At 43.2% G+C, this 20,348-nt stretch overlaps 1 protein-coding gene across 4 annotated transcripts; it reads left to right on the forward strand.

The window, feature by feature from the left end:
- Positions 1–2,856: 2,856 nt before the first annotated feature.
- TPM4 (tropomyosin 4) lies at positions 2,857–20,122 on the forward strand. Of its 4 annotated transcripts, none has more exons than XM_007433133.4 (9): positions 2,857–3,152; positions 5,674–5,799; positions 10,182–10,315; positions 13,025–13,142; positions 14,033–14,103; positions 15,569–15,644; positions 17,161–17,223; positions 17,325–17,394; positions 19,036–20,122. In XM_007433133.4, exons 1-9 carry the CDS (start codon positions 3,039–3,041, stop codon positions 19,116–19,118), a joined length of 855 nt encoding a protein of 284 aa, XP_007433195.1. In that variant the 5' UTR covers positions 2,857–3,038; the 3' UTR covers positions 19,119–20,122. The 4 variants fall into 4 exon arrangements, with proteins under 4 accessions (XP_007433195.1, XP_007433194.1, XP_088005722.1 ...); XM_007433132.4 differs by lacking the exon at positions 19,036–20,122 and adding an exon at positions 18,182–18,396 and having other exon boundaries at positions 2,859–3,152; XM_088149596.1 differs by lacking the exons at positions 2,857–3,152; positions 5,674–5,799 and adding an exon at positions 7,983–8,983.
- Positions 20,123–20,348: the final 226 nt, after the last annotated feature.

Raw genomic sequence — 20,348 nt, forward strand, 5'->3', positions numbered from 1 at the left:
TTGCCTTAAGGGTAACCTAACAAAGTAATAATAGGAGACTCTCTCCAGAGTTTTCAGTGGTCGCTTATTGGCTGCTCATAGAGATCTGAGTAGACTGCAGGCTTTTAACTGCTGTGCCACAGTAAAAGCTTTATAAATTTGCATTGGCCTTATGCTGCAGATAGGAAAGCTGAGGGAAAGTAGACAACGCTCCCTGAGTCATGTCTATAATTGGCCTTCTCCAACCTGAGAAATCATACAATATGTTTATTTGATCATGAAGATTCATTCACCAACTAGCAGCCCTTCAAATGTGCTACGTTTGCAACTCTATGCCAGAGAGCAGGTTGTCACAGGACCCCTGAAAACTGAAGACTGAACACTCACAGGTTGGGAAAGGCTATGTTGTACTGACATTTGAGATTTTAAACAGGCCTGTACACCAATAGTTTTTTCTTAATGTTAATTACTGTGATTGGCTGGATCTTCATTATAATATCCTACTGACTTTCCTTCAGTTGGCCTAGACTCACATTCTACAGTCTGGGATACTTTGGATATTTTGGGAAGGGGAAGGACTGCAACTCCCAGAATTGGCTTTTAGCCGTGCAAGCTGGGAATCTTGGGAGTTGTGGTCCTCACACATCTGAAAGACATCAGAAGCCTGGTCGACAAGATGGAGTCATACCTGGATTGTAATAATCAACAACTGTTCTCACTCACAGGCTGCCTAATCTGTTTCTGGTTCTTGTCTTTGCCTGTCACTGCCTTGTCCTGCAAAGCTTTCTCTCTGTGTCTCGCTCTACATCCCTCAATGTTTGCCATACAAGGCGATGGACGAGGGTCTCACCAGTTCCTATGGGACAGATCTAATTTCCACTGAGCTTCCAAACAGAGTTCCGCTTCTGTTGTCTGGCCCAGCGGCAACTGTTGTAGATGCAATGGACTGGCAAAGGCTGCTTCTGAAAGCCCATAATAGCAAGATGGAATTCTGAGCAGAAAAGCTATTTGAAGCAACTGGAAATGTGTTCGAAGATACTCCCAGTTTCTCATTTATAGGCCATTTGTCTAAGGACACCTTGGAAGACCTTTTCCTACATTTTTTCAAGGAAGTGGTTTCTGAAAGGAGACATCTTAGAACTTGGCCTGTTTCAGAAGCCAACAAGCATTTGGGCTGCTTACACTCAAAAGAGTTTTTTTTTAAGGAATAACTAATTTCTCCTGGGCTAATTCTGGTTCATAATTCTTGCCAACTATTCTCCATTATTTTACAGATATGCCACACAAGATGCAATGAAAATTCCCACGATGAAGTCTCACTATCAGTAGAAGGGAAAGACTGCTCTAAGTTATTACAGATACAGTCAATAGGTACTTCCTTTCTGTACAAAACTTTATCCAAAACGGGGGGAAGCAATCTATAGCTTTCAGTTGTGACTGCAGATGTGCGGGTTATAGTCCTCAGCAGTCCCAGCCTATGGTGAAATATGCCAGGAGCTAATAAGCAGCAGAATCAGCGCTAAACTGCAACAAAAACGGTAGTGCAATCTAGGCTCCGATGGTTTTCTAAGGACAGAAAAATAACCCTGTTAATATAGATAAAAAACACTGCAGATTAACATTTTTAATTCCAACAACAGTCAACTGTTTATCATACATCATATTTAGACCCTTTATCTTAGGACACACATGGAAAAGTCACCCGCCTTAGATACTAAGAGGGATCAACCACTTCCTCTTGCTGCTTTTGAAGACAGCAGCTGCCACAAATGTATGAAAATGGATAATTTTAGCAACTAATTTTAGTTGGCAGTAATTATTATATTCCTGGAAGGCTGATGGCAGTACCCCTTGAAATCCCCAGATATAGACATGAGACTGTGGAAAGTTGCTGCCCAAGTGTTATTCTGAATGTGACCAAAGGGAAAACTATTATGTGCAGGCCTGTAAAGTAATTGTACCAATTTTATTTGCTTTTAAGTAGATTTAAATATAAATGAAATAAAACTCAACTTCACCTTGACCTGACACACCACTAGTTTGGAACTGGGGCCTACAGCCAGGGCCTCCATGGGGGGGGGGGGAGTAGAAAATGTCAAAATGGCAGCTGCAACCATGTAATCCAAGCCCCATCCCTTTTTGTGTGTGTCAGAACACACACATCCCCCACCCTCAGTGGATGCTTCAGACTTGTGCTAAGCTGTGGTATCCCCCAGGAAACAATGGGTTCTCTGGCTGTCAGGAATTTTTAAAAAGAGGATAGACTAAACTGAAACCCTGAAGTAGCCGCCCAAACACAACAATACCATGGAAGAAGCTGGAAACACAGAGATTGTTCTTCTGAGGTCAGCTTGCTTTTATTTTATTCAGGAATTTAAGGAGGTATACATAATGATCCCTCCTGTTTTTCCTCACAATAAAATCCCTATGAGATAGTAACTGACCCAAAGTCACCCAATGAGCTTCCATGGCGGAAGGCAGAACAGAACTAGGTCTCCCTGCTCCTGGTCCAGCACCTTAATCACTACACCACCCTGGCTTTCTCCTTATTTCGATCCAGAGATTGTCATGACCACAAAGTTGTCATCCTAGAAGGATCTAGTTGTCTCATTCTGACCTGGGGTGCATACCCCGGATTTCTGAAAGTTAAGTTGCCTCCCCAAACCAGCCCTTCTTTTAACTGCTTGACAATGGCCGACAAGTTTTGTCTCCAGCCCCTGCATTCTCTTTTGCTCCTGCTGGAAAGTTAAAAATGGAAACAGTGCTTTTCTTTCTTTAAAGAAGCCAAGGCCCAAATAAGGTGATCCCTGAGTGCTAAAGATGCCTGGATTGACTGAGTTCCAACTTATCTCTTAGAAAGGTTGCCTGTGAAAGAACAGGGAGCCACCAGGGACACAGTCAGACTGTAGCACAGCCAGAAAGCTCACAGAGAACTTAAAGCTATCTTCAGTTGCCCAAGTGCCCATTTGTCTCCACGTTGCCTCCAAGTGAAGGCTAGCCTTCACTTTCTCTCTTCTACATAAAAGCACCTGAAGCCACCTTTACTTCAAACTACAAAGATGGAGGCCATAAAGAAGAAGATGCAGATGCTGAAACTGGACAAGGAGAACGCCATTGACCGAGCGGAACAAGCTGAGGCAGACAAGAAAGCGGCTGAGGACAAGTGCAAGCAGGTGAAGGGGCTGCATGTGATGTGAGCGACAGAGAAAAACGTTCTCATCATTTGCTGGGTATTCATGCAGTGTTTTCTGAATGTGCTGGATGTTGCAATAGTGGTATCTATTAGTTGTGGTGCAGTTACTGGAGTGAATACTTGGTGTTCCCTATAGCCCCTTTTCATTTTCTGAAAGCAGGACTTGTTCAGTTGTGTTAATTCCAGGCTAGAGACTGAAGGCTGAGGAAAGACAGATTCCCCTTTATTCAGCGGGGCTTACTCTCAGGTAAATGTGTTGTGTGTTTGCTGCATCCTCAGGAAGTTTGAGGCTGAGATCAAGTCATCCCTCATGTTCATCAGCACCAGATCATTCTTGGTAATTAGACAAACCTTGTCACAATCTTTAATTTTTAGGTATAACATACTTCCCACAGAGTACGGAATTATTTTGAAACATCCCAACTGACCCTACCCACCCTGCCCTCAGCTTCCCTAAACAAGTGTCTGAAAGGACTGAAGGGAGACTGAACAGCTGTCTCCTGTTTTATGTGAGGATGGATAAGGTCATGGCTGGATATAATGGAAGGAGGATTAAGAAGCGCTTATTGTAGCCTTCTGTAACAGAGGGAGAGCACAGTTTGCTCACTATCAGGGTTTAATGCTGACCTTTGGGGCCAGGGCTCTGGCATTGCTGGTGGGAGCTGTGTTACTTTCCCTCTACAATACAACTAAAATGTTGCTAGGATGAAGTTGTTGCTTCCTTCTCAACTCCGATGGCTGCTTCATCTGTTTCAACTATCAGCTCTGTGTGGCTTCTTGAGCCAAATGAACTATGAACTCACATAATTAGATCTGGATCCAGGCCTGATATATGTTTTCCTGTTGTAATGGATACAGCTGACATGAACAGGGGTTCAGGACAGGTAAACCACATCTCACAAAGTTATTCCTATGCACAGCATGAGGGTACAGGCACCACCAGGTAGGAGTTAGACATCTCTGGGCCCAAGAATGGGCTTCAGATGTGGTTCAGCCTCCTATTTTCTGTTTTTAGCAAAGGAGTAGTATGGTAGACAAGTTCACCTATTGCAAGAACAGATAATGTGATTTGTTTGATACTGGTTTACAACCCATTGTGGTTTGAACACCATGATTTACTTAGTATCTGGTACTTTCCATCTCAGCACTTAGCATTTGGCAAGATCCTAGCTATTCTGGCTTATTCACAAAGCTTGGTTATAATGAACCATGGCTTACAGCAACATATGAACATCTGAACCTAGCTAGTATATAAACTTATGAACATATGAACCTAGCTAGCATATGCCTCATTGTCTGAGAACTTTTGAAAAAGCATGATATATCTTTAGGGTGCCAATATCAACTTTGCTTCCTTCTTCATTGCTGGAGCAGTCTTGGAAGACATTGCTCCAACGTAGGGTTTGGACAAATTTCTAGAACAGCAGCTGATGAGAGAAGACTGTTTCTCTTTGTTGGAACCTGAAGTCTCATGAATAAAACTGACTAAGATATAGGGCCTTTAAGTAGCATTTTGATGATGGTACAAGCCCCAAACCTGAAAGTTCAATGAGGAGTACTTTTTTTGCCTTTCTCTAGGGGTCAAATTTTCCTAGTGCATCAGAAGACAGAGAGCAGGACAAAGCATTCTTTCCCAGCGCCCAGGAGCCAAAGAACAGCCCATCACATTATCGCCAGCCAGCCACTAGATAACAGAAATTCTCTTCAGAAGAGGGACAAATTGACACCCACAGCATGCTCAACATGATATAAATAGCTGCTTTCAGGAAGCAATATGGATTTATATGGAAAAGTAGAAGGAGAGTGGGTGCCATTAAGATAAGAAAGGAGCATATTTTGGCCACTCAGTCTTGGAAAAAGTGACCCTATAAGCAGCCAAATCAGTAGCTGGGTTCTTTGAGCTAATAAAGCTTTTGTTTGTTTAACCATGGCCTACAGAAAAAAACATGGTTAGATAGGCTCACCATGATTTACAACCCAAAATAGCTGATTGCATACAATATGCTAGGGCACAAACAAGTAAATCAGGTTATGGGTTAGTGCAATGGGTGAACCCAGCCTCAGCCATAAAAATAATTTACAGACAATGTAAATGCATGGGATTGTGCAATATGGTAATCCAAATCCAAATGAATCTTAGCTATCATATGATTTGTTTGGATTCGGATTAGCATATTGCATATGTGTGAATGTGTGAATTCAACCACTAATAATATTAAGGTATAATGTGGTTTGGTTTTGGTTTAGTATGATGTGAATTCATCAGCTGGTTAGCATCTGCAAACCAGATAATTATGGATTGTTCAATAAACCACAGTGGCTGGGGTTCACACAATATACTAACCCTAAACCAGTGTTGTCCAAACTTGGCCACTTTAAGATGAGTGGAATGTTGGCTGGGGAATTCTGGGAGTTGAAGTCCACTCATCTTAAAGTGGCCAAGTTTGGACAACACTGAACTAAGCAGTATCTGCTAATGGCTAACTTTGATCTCTGTGTAGGTAGAGGATGAGCTGGTGGCTTTGCAGAAGAAGTTGAAAGGAACAGAAGATGAGCTGGATAAGTACTCTGAAGCTCTGAAGGATGCACAAGAGAAATTGGAACAAGCTGAAAAGAAAGCTACAGACGTACGTATGGACTTTCCATGGGGACTTTTGGAGAGGGTTCGTGGGGAAAAGAGATCTGGGGGGCCAGTGAGGTAGAAGAAATGGCTACTCCACAATGGATAAACTCTGAATCTTCCAAGGACCTGTACCAGATTGTACCTACAACAATTTAATAGAAGATGGCAACTACCACAATTCCCATAATACAAACTGTAAGTTGCAGTGAGGCCAGAATACAGGTAATCCTCACTTAACAATGGTAATTGGGACGGGAATTTCTGTCACTAAGCAACACCGTCATAAAGCATAATGTCACATGACTGTGCTACTTAGTGATGGCAATTCCGGCAATTCTAGTAGCTGTTGTTAAGTGAACCTTGTGCCATTGCTAAGTGCAATGCTACATGGTTGCCCTTTGTGACCTCCTGCCAGCTTTCCCATTGACTTTACTTGTCAGAAACCGGCAGTGAAGGTTGCAAATGGCGATCACGTGACTGCGGGATGCTGCAATGTCATAATTGTAAGCCAGTCACCAAGTGCCTGAATTGCAATCATATGACTGCAGGGATGCTATGATGGCTGCAACTATGAGCACCTGTTGTAAGAAGCCCTCATTCAGTGCCATTGTAACTTTGAACAGTTGCTGAATGAGTGGTTGTTCAACAAGGACTACCTGTATGGTAATTCTCCCAAAAGTTGAGACCTGAGCAGGACATTGTTAAGGCTCAGTAAGACAGAGAGAAGGAATACAGAATTTCTAGAAAACAGCTATCTTGACCAGACCAGAACTGCATCAGCCAGGGCACACTACTGGTACAACATGCCAGTGTTAATTGGAGAAAGTACACACATTCCCCCCTTCAGATAGAAGAGGATATCTGTGGCTCATGGTTGAACTGTGGAGTTCTTGGTGCTCTCTAAGCTTGATTGTTTCCTTGCAGACGTTTCATTACCCACACTCTGTTGTATTGATGATGTTACCTAGTCAGGTAATGAAATGTCTACAAGCAAACAACCAAACTCAGAGAGCATCAAGAACTCCACATTCTCCCTGCTGATGCGCAAGCACTTTACTTCAAAAGCAATGAAACAAATACACTTTCCCACTATCCTGCTAAGATCTACACCCAAAATTACTTATTTGTCTAATTCATTTCAAAGCACAGATGACCAAATTGTGGCTTCCAAGCTTCTTTTTCTGCAGCTCCTTGCAACTGCACTATTGACATTTCATGGGGGGAAAAAACTGCTGCAAAATGGAAGGGTGACCTCCCACAAATTGGAGCAGAACAACCAAAATAGATGTGTGAACCAACAGAAAGCTTCAGCAGGGGAAGCAAGCAAGCTCCAGCTTCTCCATCCAAAACCACCCTGGAAATCCCAGCCCCACCCATTTACAGAGCCTTGTCCACTTTGGTCATTGGTCACAGAAACTGATATTGTAATTTGTTTTAAGCTTAACTCTTTAAAGCATTTGCACTTTGCTCCTCAGCCTAAAGGCTCTTGGAGCTGTTTCAAGAATCATAGGAGCCAAATGATCCCTGCCCTTGGCATATGGTGTAAAAAACTAGGCACAACCTGGAAGGAAATAAGATAGGGAGGGAAGAGGAAGGAAAAAAAAAAAGATTTTTCAGATACCAGTGACTTCTGTGTAGGAGACCCAGCTGGTTACAGTAACTGTGAGGGGAAGTGAGAGTTGCTGCCTACTTTCTCTTACAGCTTATTCTGTCTGAACTGAAGACTGCCAAAAGTCTTTGCTCTACTCCAACATGTTGCCTTCTAAAAATGTGTACAAGATGGAAAATTCTGTTTAGTGGGAGGATGGCCCCTCTTCCATGCTTTCTTTGCTACCCAAGGAACACTGCCTTGGTCCTGCTCTCTCCCTTTCATTAGCCACACAAAGCAGGCCAAATAAGCCCCCTTGAAGGCTCCATGTTGGGGGAGAAAAATCCACAGGAGGAGGTCTAAAATGGCTGGCAAAGAACTACTGTTCTAATAGTGGATCCATATATGACATTAAACAATGGCTTGTTTGAGCCAGGGTACGCCGAACCAAATCTTTATGATTTAGTTTAAATGTAGATGCTCCCTCAAGGTGAACTTGACTCCTGGTGACCATAGAGCCAATAAGGGAGGGACAAAAGGAAGATGTTCCATGATCCTCCTATACCAGCTCTGCAGCTCCAGTTAGGACTGTGTTCACACAACATGTTTAACCAGCTTAGTCCTAGTAGGCGTATTTGTAAGCTTCCTTTCTTTTGCAATTTAGTATGCTATAAAGATCTAGCCCATTTTGTTGACTTATGCTTCAGTGTACTATGCACTCTCAGGACCACTAGAAGCATGCTGTGCTAACACAAGCTATGGTTGCCTTTCCAGGTGGATTTGATCCTCCAGCTGGGTTGTTCTTGGTGTGCTTCCTAGGCATCCTTCCATGTGTGCTACTGAACACCACAGGGGGTTGGAGTAATCTTGTTTAGAGTTAACTCGAGGGTCACATATTTCCCTGATCTTTTCACATAGAGAGAGGGAGTGTAATGTACTCCTAATTAGGCAGAGCGCCCTCCGTTCGGGCAGAAACGTCTCTTTCCACAGTTGGGCCTTGAACGAGGCATGAGCTGAAAGCGAACTCTTGCTAGACCTGACGACGCGGAGACAGACAAAGCGCAGTCCGTCTCCAGTCTGGGACTCTCATATTCCCAAAATACCCAGCCGGCGCGGAGCCCCTCCCAGCACGTCCAGGTGGGGCAGTCTGGACTGCCTTATTTCTGCCGCTCAGCAGAGGTTGGCCGAGAGAGCCACAAAGGATGCGAGAAGACGCACAGCCGTTCCCCGCACGCTCAAGCCCCACCTCGCTCTTCCGAAGGGCTGCAGAGCGTGTTCCTTTTGGCTCGGCCAGCGGTGGCCACGTCACAGGCCCGCCCTCCAGCGGTGCTTACGTCAAGGCCCCTCCCCAGCTGCTTTCCTCCCGCCAGCACCGGAGCCGCATCCTGCCGCTGCCGTCGCGGCCCACGTGTAGCTGTTGCGCCCGTTGTAGGGACCGGAGCCGACCCGACCCGACGCCGCTAGGATGGCAGCCACTACAGGTTCGCTGGAGGCGGTGAAGCGCAAGATCCAGGCGCTGCAGCAGGAAGCCGATGAGGCCGAGGACCGCGCCCAAATCTTGCAACGCCAGCGCGACCAGGAGCGGGAACTGCGCGAGAAAGTGAGCATCGACGGCGGGGAAACCTCTCGGAACTCTCTCCTTCCGAGCGCCGTCCTCTTGCTCTGCCTCTCCTTCGCTTTCCGGCTTCTCTCCTCTCTTCCCACATCCTATCCCGGCCATACCGCCACCACAGCCTGGATATGCCTTTTGCCCGTATAAGGCAAGGCTGGAGGACGGGCGGACGAGGGTGGAGCCTGCCCGGCTACCGCTGGCTTCCACGTCTGCCAGGGCGGCACCGCCGCCTCTCTCTTTCTTCCGCCTTTCTCCTGCATCGCAGGGTCTGTCCAAGGCGCTTTATCACCCCCCCTCCCGTTCCCCCCCCCCCAGCGTTTGCCCCCGCAGCCCGAGCAAAAAGCGTCGACGTGGCTTGATTTCCCGCTCCCGCTAAATTAATTTAGGATCACGCTGCACCAGGCCTGGCAGAAAAAGGAAGCTTTTGGAGCGGGGCGCTTGCAATGAATGGTCCAAGCACACCCAGATCTGGCACCCGCCTGTTTCCCCCATGTCGCCTTCTCGGATGGGGTCACCCTCTCGGATGGGGTCGCCCTAAGGGCTGGGGGGGCTCTGAAGACGAGGACTTGGATGACTTGCCTGGAGAGGCTCTCAGTTATGGTCTGTCCCTTTTTGTCTGTCATCTTCCCTCTTTCCAAGCAGTAGGAAGCCCAGCAAAGGAAAAATAAAACAAACTAAATCTCTCTGCGTCGGTCCCTCTGCCTGCCCGCCTGCCCGCCTTCTTCATCTTCATCTGATCTGTCTTAACTTTTCGGTTCCATAGTGGCTTATGGAGAGGCGGCTCTTCCCAGCCTCTTGCCGGTTCCTTGATCTGCAGTTGGAACATTTACCAGATCCGATGGACCTTATGTAGACTGAGCTTATGCGCCAGGAAGGGAAAGATCTTCCTCTCCTTCTCTGAAACTGCTGTCCTTCTCCTCTTTCAACGTGCATTAATGATTCTTTCTGTGCCTGCAAGGTAGGACTGGCTTTTAACTCTCTGAGTGTTGAGTCTGCAGAGAAGTTTCTCTCAGGAGGCCTCATAGGAAGCTGACCGAAGTTGAGTTTCAAGAGGGGGGAGGCTGGCCGTTTTTGTTTTCACCTGTAACTTTCCAAGAGCTTTTCTCTTCATGCAGTTTTGTGTCACCTCACTTCTCTTCCCTGAGGTGTTTGCATTTTAGCAATGGAGAATTTCTCTCTTGTTCAGGCTGAAGGAGAGGTAGCTGCTCTTAATCGCCGGATCCAGCTGGTGGAAGAAGAGTTGGATCGTGCCCAAGAGCGCCTGGCCACAGCTCTGCAGAAGCTGGAGGAGGCAGAGAAAGCAGCTGACGAGAGTGAGAGGTAACAGAGTGCTGGTCTGGGCTGCATGGATGGGGAAGTGCTTAGTTTCACCTTTGGCAGCAGCTCTTCCAGCCACCAGCGCAGCTAGCTGTTTGTCAGTCACCAATGAAAAAGTCTTGGTCCTCATTCTGACTCCTTTAGATGACCAGTGGGGATCAGCAGTGCTTTATTTCAGTGAAGGATCATTTATTTAAAGTTCATATAATCAAATGAGGATATATTGCCCGGGTGTGCCCCTAGCCACCCTGACTATAAATATTCTGTAAAAATAAGGAACAAAGGATACTGCGGCAAACAGTGTAAGCTTAGATGTGCCTTGACATGCTCAGGACAAGGTCAGTATTTGATGCTGGGCTTCAAGGCAAAAGGCCAGAACTTCAGAGTCAAGGGGGGCTCCGAGCAACTCTCCAGTTTAGCTCTGATTGCATCTCTGATCCCAGTACCAGCCTTGTAAAGTTGCAGGGCACCCACTATTTTTTATAACTTTTTCTCCCCTGATTTAGAGTTAGATTACATGGATGCAGACAGACAGCTGCTAAGTTCTATCCCTGGCCCTGTTAGCCTGTTTTGCTTTTTCTTACTATGAGGCGGAAACTAGAGATTGACCATCCATGACCTGAAATTTGTATGTGGCTCCCAAATGCTCTGTACTGCTACAATATAGTGACAAAATGCTAGTAATCAGCAGTGTGATTTCCCCCCAACATTTAAGTATTAGAATGTCTTTCTCCCCAAAGTCTGGAAAAGCATAGAGGATAAATCTTGAGAATGCCAATCATGCCTTTCAAAGCTACGAGAAGAATGTGTACCATGAAAAGTCGGTCTACTTTGGCTTTAAATAGATCACTTAAACTTTTTTTTAAAACTAAGTCGAGAGGGTAATGTGTTCCTAAAAAGTTCAGAGGAATCCAAAGTGGCCCAATAAAAGTGACCTTTAAAAATAAGACAGCTTAATGAAACGAGCAAAGAATTACTTCCTTGTAAAAGGAAATCAGAGCTAGAGACATTTGTATACTAAGCTAACTTAATCCGGTACACTATCAGCTTTGCTCCTGGTTTAGCAAATCTGTATTGTTAGTCTTAAAGAGAGTCAGCTAAATTATCTTTTAAAAAAAAGCCATGACAAGTCCTGACAAGAGAGCTGAGGAATGAACAAGAACAAAGGTTTTATGTGGCTTGGTGTGGCTTGCTTTGGTGGTTGCTCCCAGTGCTTTCAAATTTTCATGGGAAATGTAAGAGGGCAGAGGAAGTTTTGCACATATTTGGTGGTACTGTACCTTGTTTAAGAATTTTTCAGGGAAAATTTTCACAGTGTTAGGAAGTTGCAGGAGATTAACTACTGTTGTCTTCTAATATACTGTTTCTCAACCTCAGTGACTTTAAGAAGGGTGGACTTCAACTCCCAGAATTCTCCTGCCAGCAGGAGTTAAAGTCCACGCATCGAAATGTTGCTGAGGTTGTGAAACATTGCTCTAATAATACAGCTAAAAGAATTATTAACAAAGTAAGGGAAGCCCAGCTTTTTGCATTCTGTTTGTTCTGGGTTGCATCTGTTGAAGCACGGTGCGGGCTGTATACGTTCTGCTCTGGGTCATGTAATGGAGGGGGGTGCTTACCACACAGCAAGTGTCAGCATCCCAAACCTCTGATCCCCTTGCCTTTCTCATAGGGATGCACTGGGGAAAGTTTTTTGAGGATTTTTTTTTTCAGAACCCAGCCTGACCTAGCCAGTTTTCAAACTCAATCTTCCTTTTGCTGGCTTCTCCCCCCAACCCCAGATTTAGTCCTGTCCTGCTCCATTTTCAGAGAGTTCTGCCAGAAAGACAGATGGATGACTCCTGACCCCTTTTATGCAGTTTCCTTTTCAATTCCTTTCATTCTGCTGTTGGAAAGATTAAAAAAAACCAGATGACTAGAGATTATATGGTAATGGTGACTATATATTAACAGCCGCTACAATTTTGATAATCACATTTTGTGGAGCAAATATTTTACTATCAGTTGATTAATAAAAAAAAGTATGAAATATAATTCTAATATTAGTAGCTATAACTTGTTTTGTGCTTAAAAAATGAAACTGAGAAAAAAAATCTAAGCTCTGTTTAGAGATTATTGGAATATGTATTGATCTGGTATAGCTTTCCCTGATGTGGCTGCTGTCCTGATAAGTGAACCTCAACGCCTAGAATTTAAAGGAAACATTTGATTTATACATAGGCTGATTTATACGTAGGGATAAAAAGTATTGTATACATTTTATAAAAAACACAAATGAGCACAGTAGTAGATTTTAGAAGCATTATGCACATGAGCGCTTATTTAAGCAGAAAAATGTAAGAAATACCAACAGCATATCATAATAAAGCATAGAGGGAGGTAGAGATGCAGGAAGCCATCACTATAAGGTTTGGAGCATGGGCAGACTAGCCAGGACTAGTTCCATTATATACACATAATTATGAAATATTTATAATATCTCCAGGGGAGATGGGCGGCATACAAATTAATTAATTAAATAAATAAATAAATAAATAAATATGCTTTGCACAGCATTTTTCCACTTGTTGAACAGAAAGTTGCTATCCATGCAGGACTGTGCTGCCTCATTGGTCTTAATGGATGTCCCAAATGTGGGTCCTGCCACACAACATCTGTAGAGAAGCACACTTTTCCAGAGGGTTTACAATATACTTTTGGGTCCTTCCTCAGAGGTATGAAGGTAATTGAAAACAGGGCTATGAAGGATGAGGAGAAAATGGAGATTCAAGAGATGCAGCTGAAGGAAGCCAAGCACATTGCTGAAGAAGCTGACCGCAAATATGAGGAGGTGAGGCAGCGATACTGGGAGGGAGGCTCTGCATCTGGGAACAAGGGTGGCTGGGCATGGCGTATGTTCCTGGGCATCTAGCATGCTGCAGGGCATTCTGACAGTCTGAACACCTTTGAAGGCTGGCAAGCACAGTTGCCCTTAAGAATCGAGGAAAAGGCTGTAAACTCAAAATGACAGTTGTCACTCCATGTCTTCCAGCCTGTTTTGGTGGAATCACAGCCCAGAGGTGAAGCTCCTGTTTTTCCTGCAGAAGGCCTTGGGTTCAGTTCCTCCAGTTTAAAACTGCCTCTGGCAGCATGTCTGGGAAATCCTTGCTCTGGTTGAAAGATCTGGAGCAACAGATAAAAGTTGGCTAGACGGGGTCACAAAGTGGGCACGGATTAAGTATTGGTATTGGTATTAAGTAGTTTCTCAAGATCTTGAGCTGTTGTTTCAAAGGTAGTTATAATTAACAAGGTGATAATTAACAAGGTGAGTTTCAACTGATGCCCCTAATTTTCATTTTATTTTGAGTAAATTCCTGTCCTTGTGAGCTCTGTGATTCACATGCTCTCTTCGGGATGGGTTCCAGTCTATGTTGCAAATTCAGAACTCAACATTTCAGTTTAAGCAGAAGAACAGCCCTAATACATCAGGCCCGAGCATTCTTTGTCACACAGTAACCAACCAGGATCATTGAGGAAGTTCAAGAACAGGATATAAGGATGATCAGCCTTTCACCCCTGCAGTTTGACTCTATGGTATTCGGGGGAAATGCCAGTTTCATTTAAATACCTGTTTGCTATTTTTGGAGTACAAAGGAGTGCAGATGTTGACCCTAATAGATGCTTTATGTCAGAACTATATTCTGTGGTGCATACATTGATGATTTTATGGTCTTTCTTCAGGTTGCCCGTAAACTTGTCATTCTGGAGGGGGAACTGGAAAGAGCTGAAGAACGAGCTGAGGTGTCTGAACTGTGAGTTGATCATTGCTTGTCAGAAATCTGATTAAATCAAGGAACTCATTAGTTACCTGCAGAGTAACTTCTAAAAGTGCTTGAGGGCATCCAGAATCACCTTTCCCAACCTGGGTTCTCTAGGTACCCTGCACTTGCTGTAGTTTCTGGACCACTCTTAAAGGCGAACCCCGTATAGAGCACTGCAGCTAATAATTAATGCTGTTGGACACAGGCTGATTGTGCCTCTCAGCCGACCATATAGAGTTTGAACTCTATTCAGAACATGTAAGTTACTCAATTGCCAGACCTGAGAGTTGTCTCCCTGTAGGACTATAGGTTTACTTGGTCGTTCTTCAGCTTGTTTGCTCTCATCTAGTCAACTATGGAGCCCAAGGGCTGGTCTTGGATGTATGTGGCCACAGCTGAGACTCTTGAGTTGTATGTTGTCAGCATCTGTCTCTCTCTGCACCTATCACTCACCCCATTCCTGAAGGACTCTGGCAGCATACAGCAAGGAAAAAATCATAATCATGCACAATCATAATCCCCCGAATTAATTATAGAAAGTGAACACCCCCATACAAGACCAGTAGGAGCTAAAGGATTCCTGAAACAATACAGCCTTGACTTCCTTAAGGAGTACTCACAAGATGAGGACTGCACATATTTTGGGGGTGAGAGACTTCTGTAAAGTAGGGGCTGCCACAGAGAAGGCTGTCATCTAGCCCATACCTCCACCCTATGAAGTTCATGAGAGGAGAGGAACTTTCAACAGGCCCACTGTCAATGACCAGATGGGCAGATTATGTTCCAGTGCCTCCTGGCTTCAAATCCCCTAATAATGGTACCAGCTGCTTTATATAGGTATATTAAGACTTACAGTACCCTACGCCTAATTATTAAATGATCAAGACACCAAACATAGTTCCCCCAGTACTGGGCTCTGAAATTGACTCTGCTTTTAGAGCAGACCACTGTCACATAATGTCTCTCACTCCAGCCTTAAAGGCCCAATCCAGGAGGTCCTCAATTTTCATGATCTCAAAGATTGCTGAGAGATCTCCCTCTTCCATTCTCCCAGTAGCAGTCACCTACCAGGATGACCAGGGCTGATTCCATTCCCAAATCATTCTAATCCAGAATAGGTTCAGGTAATCCCTAACCTCTAAGAGTATGTCTTCTTTTAATGCACACTGAAATCTCATATTTTCACTCAGGACCTTTGGGGTGGCTGTTACATGGGAATGATTTTTAATTTTCCCCACACCCCATCTCTTGAAAACGTTTTATGTTTTCATTATGTTTTGAGATGTTTACATATAAGAATGCTGGATGCAAATGAACTACAAAATAAGTGAAGCAATAGACCTATAAAGAGGTTCCCAAAGCTGGGGAAAGCAAAGGCTTCTGATGGCAATGATATTTTCATTTAAATAATAGAAGAGGAAGAGCTGACTGTGGTGGTTTCTCTTGCTTTGTGTAGGAAGTGCAGTGACCTGGAAGAAGAACTCAAGAATGTCACTAACAACCTGAAGTCCCTTGAGGCTCAGTCAGAGAAGGTTGGTGGTTCCTAACCTTTTGAGGATTAGGAATTGGCTTTCAGATTTTTTTAAAAAGATGCAAGAATAGGTGGGATGGATAGACCTCTGGATCTTATAATGAACCACCAAGGTGATTTCCTTTCCCCTGTATTCAGCTTTAGTAGCCTGGAGCTTTATCCTCTCTGCTGAGACCTATTAAGAAGAGGATGACCAGTAGCAAGGTGGATGGACTCAGTTACAGTGGTGATGGGTGCACCACTGGAAGACTTGAAGAGCCAGGTTAGGGATAGATCATCATGGAGAAGAACTAGCTATGTGGTCACTAAAAGTTAACACCAGCTTGATGGCACATAACCAGTTGATCAGTCTCTAGTGGGGCCTCAACTTTTTGAGGGGAGATACTAGTAGATGAATAAAAATATAAAAAATAGTAAATAATATCTACTGGTTGTTTGCCTATTGTAAAATACATCAACAGGCCATTCATTTGATGCTGTTTCCTCCTCATCACTTCAGGGTAATAAAGCAGCAGGGAGAAACATTTTCCTTGCCCATGCAGCTGACATCATTAGTACAATTTCACGCAAGGCTGTTTTGATCTTTGCTTTGAAACCAAACAATCAATGCCTGGAAAATATCATTTGGAGGATGAGTTGGCAGGTTTTCTGTGCAAGGAGGTTTAGTGAAAGCCAATATACAGAGGTTGAATGTTGAACCAGGTTCAAATCTAGGGTCAGCCATGGAAGGTCACCGAATCACTGTCACTTGCCCCAGTGAACCGGTGGAATGGAAATACAGTTAGAGAAGAGAGTGCTATATATATATATATATTATTAGCTGCTTTCAGAGTTGGATAGCATCTTAAAGCCAGGGGAATGCACTTAGAAAAAAATCTCAGCCACTGAGGTTATGTCAGTCTTGTCCTTGGAAATAGCAAGGCTGTTTTATGGGAGATTGATTGATTGATTGATTGATTGATTATGTGCCATGAAGTCAGTGTTTACTTTTAGTGATGAGATAGATAGATGTTCTCCAGGGTGTCTTCCAACAGTACACTCTTTGCCACTATAATTGCATCCATCCATCTTGCTGCTGGTTGTTCTCTTTCCTTCTACCTTTCCCAACATTATTCTCCAGAAAGCTAAGTCTTTGCATAAGGCGTCCAAAGTAGGATTATTTGAATCTGGTCATTTGTGCCTTGAGTGAGAACTCTGGGATATTATGGGACATTAGGTACATTTAAAAACTTTTGTTTGTTTTTAGTAATGGTTTAATGCATCTATTTTGCTTCTTTAAGTGAAACAGGAAAATAATGTTGCTGAAATTTAGTGGTGCAATATGGGTGGTGCAAGGGGCTCAGTAAAAGTTGGGTTGGAGACAGTGTGTGTCCCTGGGCTTTGCATTGACCACTCTATCTCAGAAGAAGTCCAGTATATAAATGAGAAATGAGATGGTTTCAGTTGCTATTTTTTCTGCAATCTCCCCCCTCCCTCCTCTTACAAAAGAATGATTAATGTTGACCTTGTTTTCACAGTACTCTGAAAAAGAGGACAAGTATGAAGAGGAAATCAAACTTCTGACTGACAAGCTTAAGGAGGTGAGTGAGGCCAGTGATCATATTGGGTTGGAGATGGAAGGAGGAAAATTGATGTTTGATCAGTAGTACAACCTTTTCATTGCTTTAATGTCTGTTCTTAGGCTGAAACACGAGCTGAGTTTGCAGAAAGAACAGTCGCTAAACTGGAAAAGACCATTGATGATTTGGAAGGTATGGGATAAAGCTTTTGAAGTTTGGGATAGAAAGCTCTTACAGGGCACTGTTTGCATTATTGCATTTTGGAAAAATGGCTTCTAGAAGACTTTTTCCTATCCTAGAGAGCCTAATGACAATCTCATTCAAGGTCTCAGTGTAATTTAACACAGTACCTGAGGATAAGAATAACTAAGATTTAGTTAAATCTCCACATTTCTCACCCTTGTCATGAATTTGATTGGTTGGTCTTTAGGTGAACAAAGCCCTTTCTTTGCAATTTGCGTAGAATTATTGTAATAATGTAATTGAAGATCTAAGAGCTCATGGTGGCATATATAGTACTGAATAGGGGAGTGCAAAATGTTTTGAATTAAAACTGTTTTGAATGCAAATTGCCCTGTTCCAAGGCCAAAATAGCTGTCCCAAGTCTAAAATATCCTAATTTGATCATTTGGAAATGTTTTATGTTGAAACAACCCTTTGGGGCATAAAACATTTCCAGAGAGATTATGGCAGATCAGTGTAAGCAGTTCAAATTCAGAATGTTTTTCACATTCTTAATATTGAACATTCAATCTTTGAACCTTCTGAACCTTCTGTTGCTGAAATCTTTCAAAGCTTATCTTGCATTTCTGTGTGAAGTATCTGTAGTGCTTCGTTTCTGTGTTTAATATTTCTTTCTTTCCCTTTCTCCATCTCTTCCGCCTTTCCTTGCTCTGTGGCAACACCACCTCTGAACTTGCCTATGCTCCTGTTACTTCGGCATTTCATCCTGCCTTTCTTGCCATCCTTTGCCCTGCAGATGAGCTGTATGCTCAAAAGTTGAAGTACAAAGCCATCAGTGAGGAATTGGACCACGCGCTCAATGATATGACTTCCTTGTAGATAAATACAGTGGGGCTTTCTGTCCTGCTAGATATTCCTACTAAGAATCTTTTACTTTCTTTGCCTCTGTGCGTTTTCACAAGTCTTTTTCTGTAAAAATGGGCTTCAATTAAAAAATATATATATCTGGAATGTTCTCTCATTTGCTTTCTTTTTCTGTTTCTAAAGTATAAGGCATCTGTTCCTTGTTTGCTGTATAAAATGATAGTCTGTTTAAGTTAAGCTTGATCACTAATTCAGCAGAACAGTACAGAGTTGGAGATTATTTATGTAACTTTCTCCTAAGAATATTCATTTTCCATTTGGATCTTATATCACTCCAATCAATGAGGTCAGGCGATTTCTGGGGATAGATCTTATACTTTTTCAGATATAAGATCTATCCCCAACTAACTCCTACACTGAGCAGTAGGTTGGGCTTAGATGACCTTTGAGCCCCTTGCAACTCTATGACTCTTGCTGAACTCTTAAATCTTTCACTAATCCAGTTCCTTTAATAAAGGGTTGTGAAACCTTTGCTCCTCCAGATGTTGCTGAGCCAGACATCCTGGGTGTTTCTTAGTTGAATTTCATGATCCCAGAACAGGTTTCTCTCCTTCATCTGGGATTTTAGATGAATGTATTAGGCATAAGAATAGCATAAATTTGAGGGAAAGTGTAATTGGAGGAGTACAGCTATGTTTTTAAACAGATGCAACTAAAATTGGTCAGATTAGAACCAGTCCTGTTCTTTGAAATTGTTTTTCTTACTATCTTTCCCATTCTCACCAGAAAAACTTGCCCAAGCGAAAGAAGAGAACTTGACTCTACACCGAACGCTGGATCAAACCCTCAGTGAACTGGGCAGCATATAAATCTCTGGGGGAAGCACCCCAACTCTGAAGGTCAAGAAAACCCTATCAGTCATGTTTGGAATGGCAGCTTCTTTTCTGAACCCACCTCTCTTTCTTTCTTTAACATCATGCAAAGAGCAAATATGGGACCAAATCTTTTCTTCCCCACCTTTAAATATTAAGGCTTTAGGCACAAACTGAATGTAGGCTTTTGTTCTTACCCTGTCCCACATTGTGAAACTGGAAAAGTTGTCTACTTGTATCTTTTTTTATGTGGGCCCTCCCAAAGGTGCTAGGCACATTCAGTACTGGAAAAACACAATCCACGTGATGTGTTCTGTATACAATTGCTTATTGCCAGTAGTGTGGTTTTCATGGCAGTTTGCAGTGCAAAACACATTTGCCCTATGATGATGTGGGTGGATTCTCTGTGGTAGTATTTTTTCCTCGGTTTCATTAAGCAATGCCACAGAATCTTTTCTGCCCTAGATTCCTGGGCATGAATGTGAATAAGGGATATTTCCTTGCAAAAATGTAACAAAAGACAAAGTAGCCTGCACATTCCATAGGAAGTTCAAGGCTGGAAACACATTTCTATTAGTACAACTGGAAAAGGGAGAGTTCTCCCCGCCCCCCTGCCATCCTTGCATATGCCCTCAGTATCTCCTCCAGAGCAGATAGGGGACAGGGGCACAGTAAGGGGGAGACACAGGGCTAAACTGTTCTCTTGTGTGAATGGGCTTTCATTTGCATAGCACTGGATTCCACGGTGGGTGCCTTAATTATAAAGGCTACAACTGTTTTTCTAGTTTACAGCAATGTTCCAAATAATATCCTTTTGGTTCATCTCCTTGAAGATTTCAGATGCAGGGAAAAAACCCCCCACATTTTCCTATTGGTCTACTTCAGTGTGCTCTGATAGGAAAAGAGTTGCTTGTGTTTTTTACTTCTGTATTTATTAAATTCTGCAAGGTGGGGAAAAATTACCCAAATCAATCTGTATTAAATCTTTCTGGCTCCTGTAAGTGTATCCTGTAACATGATTTTTGATCTAATAATAATTTTTTAAAGTACATATTCCTTGATGTGGGCATTCTTAAATAAATACTAAAATGACATTCAAGGATGAAAGCGGCACTGCTAAACGGGATAGAAGAGAGGAGGGAAGAGAAGGATGTCTGATGTGAGGCTGCTGTTCAGCTGCTGAACAGAACATGAACAGGAGGGGAAGAGCATGTAAAGGAGACCCGT

Source organism: Python bivittatus, unplaced genomic scaffold (assembly GCF_059951505.1).
Source record: "Python bivittatus isolate LINGU-HERP-01145 unplaced genomic scaffold, Pbiv_v1 ctg000580_np1212, whole genome shotgun sequence".
NCBI lineage: Eukaryota > Metazoa > Chordata > Lepidosauria > Squamata > Pythonidae > Python > Python bivittatus.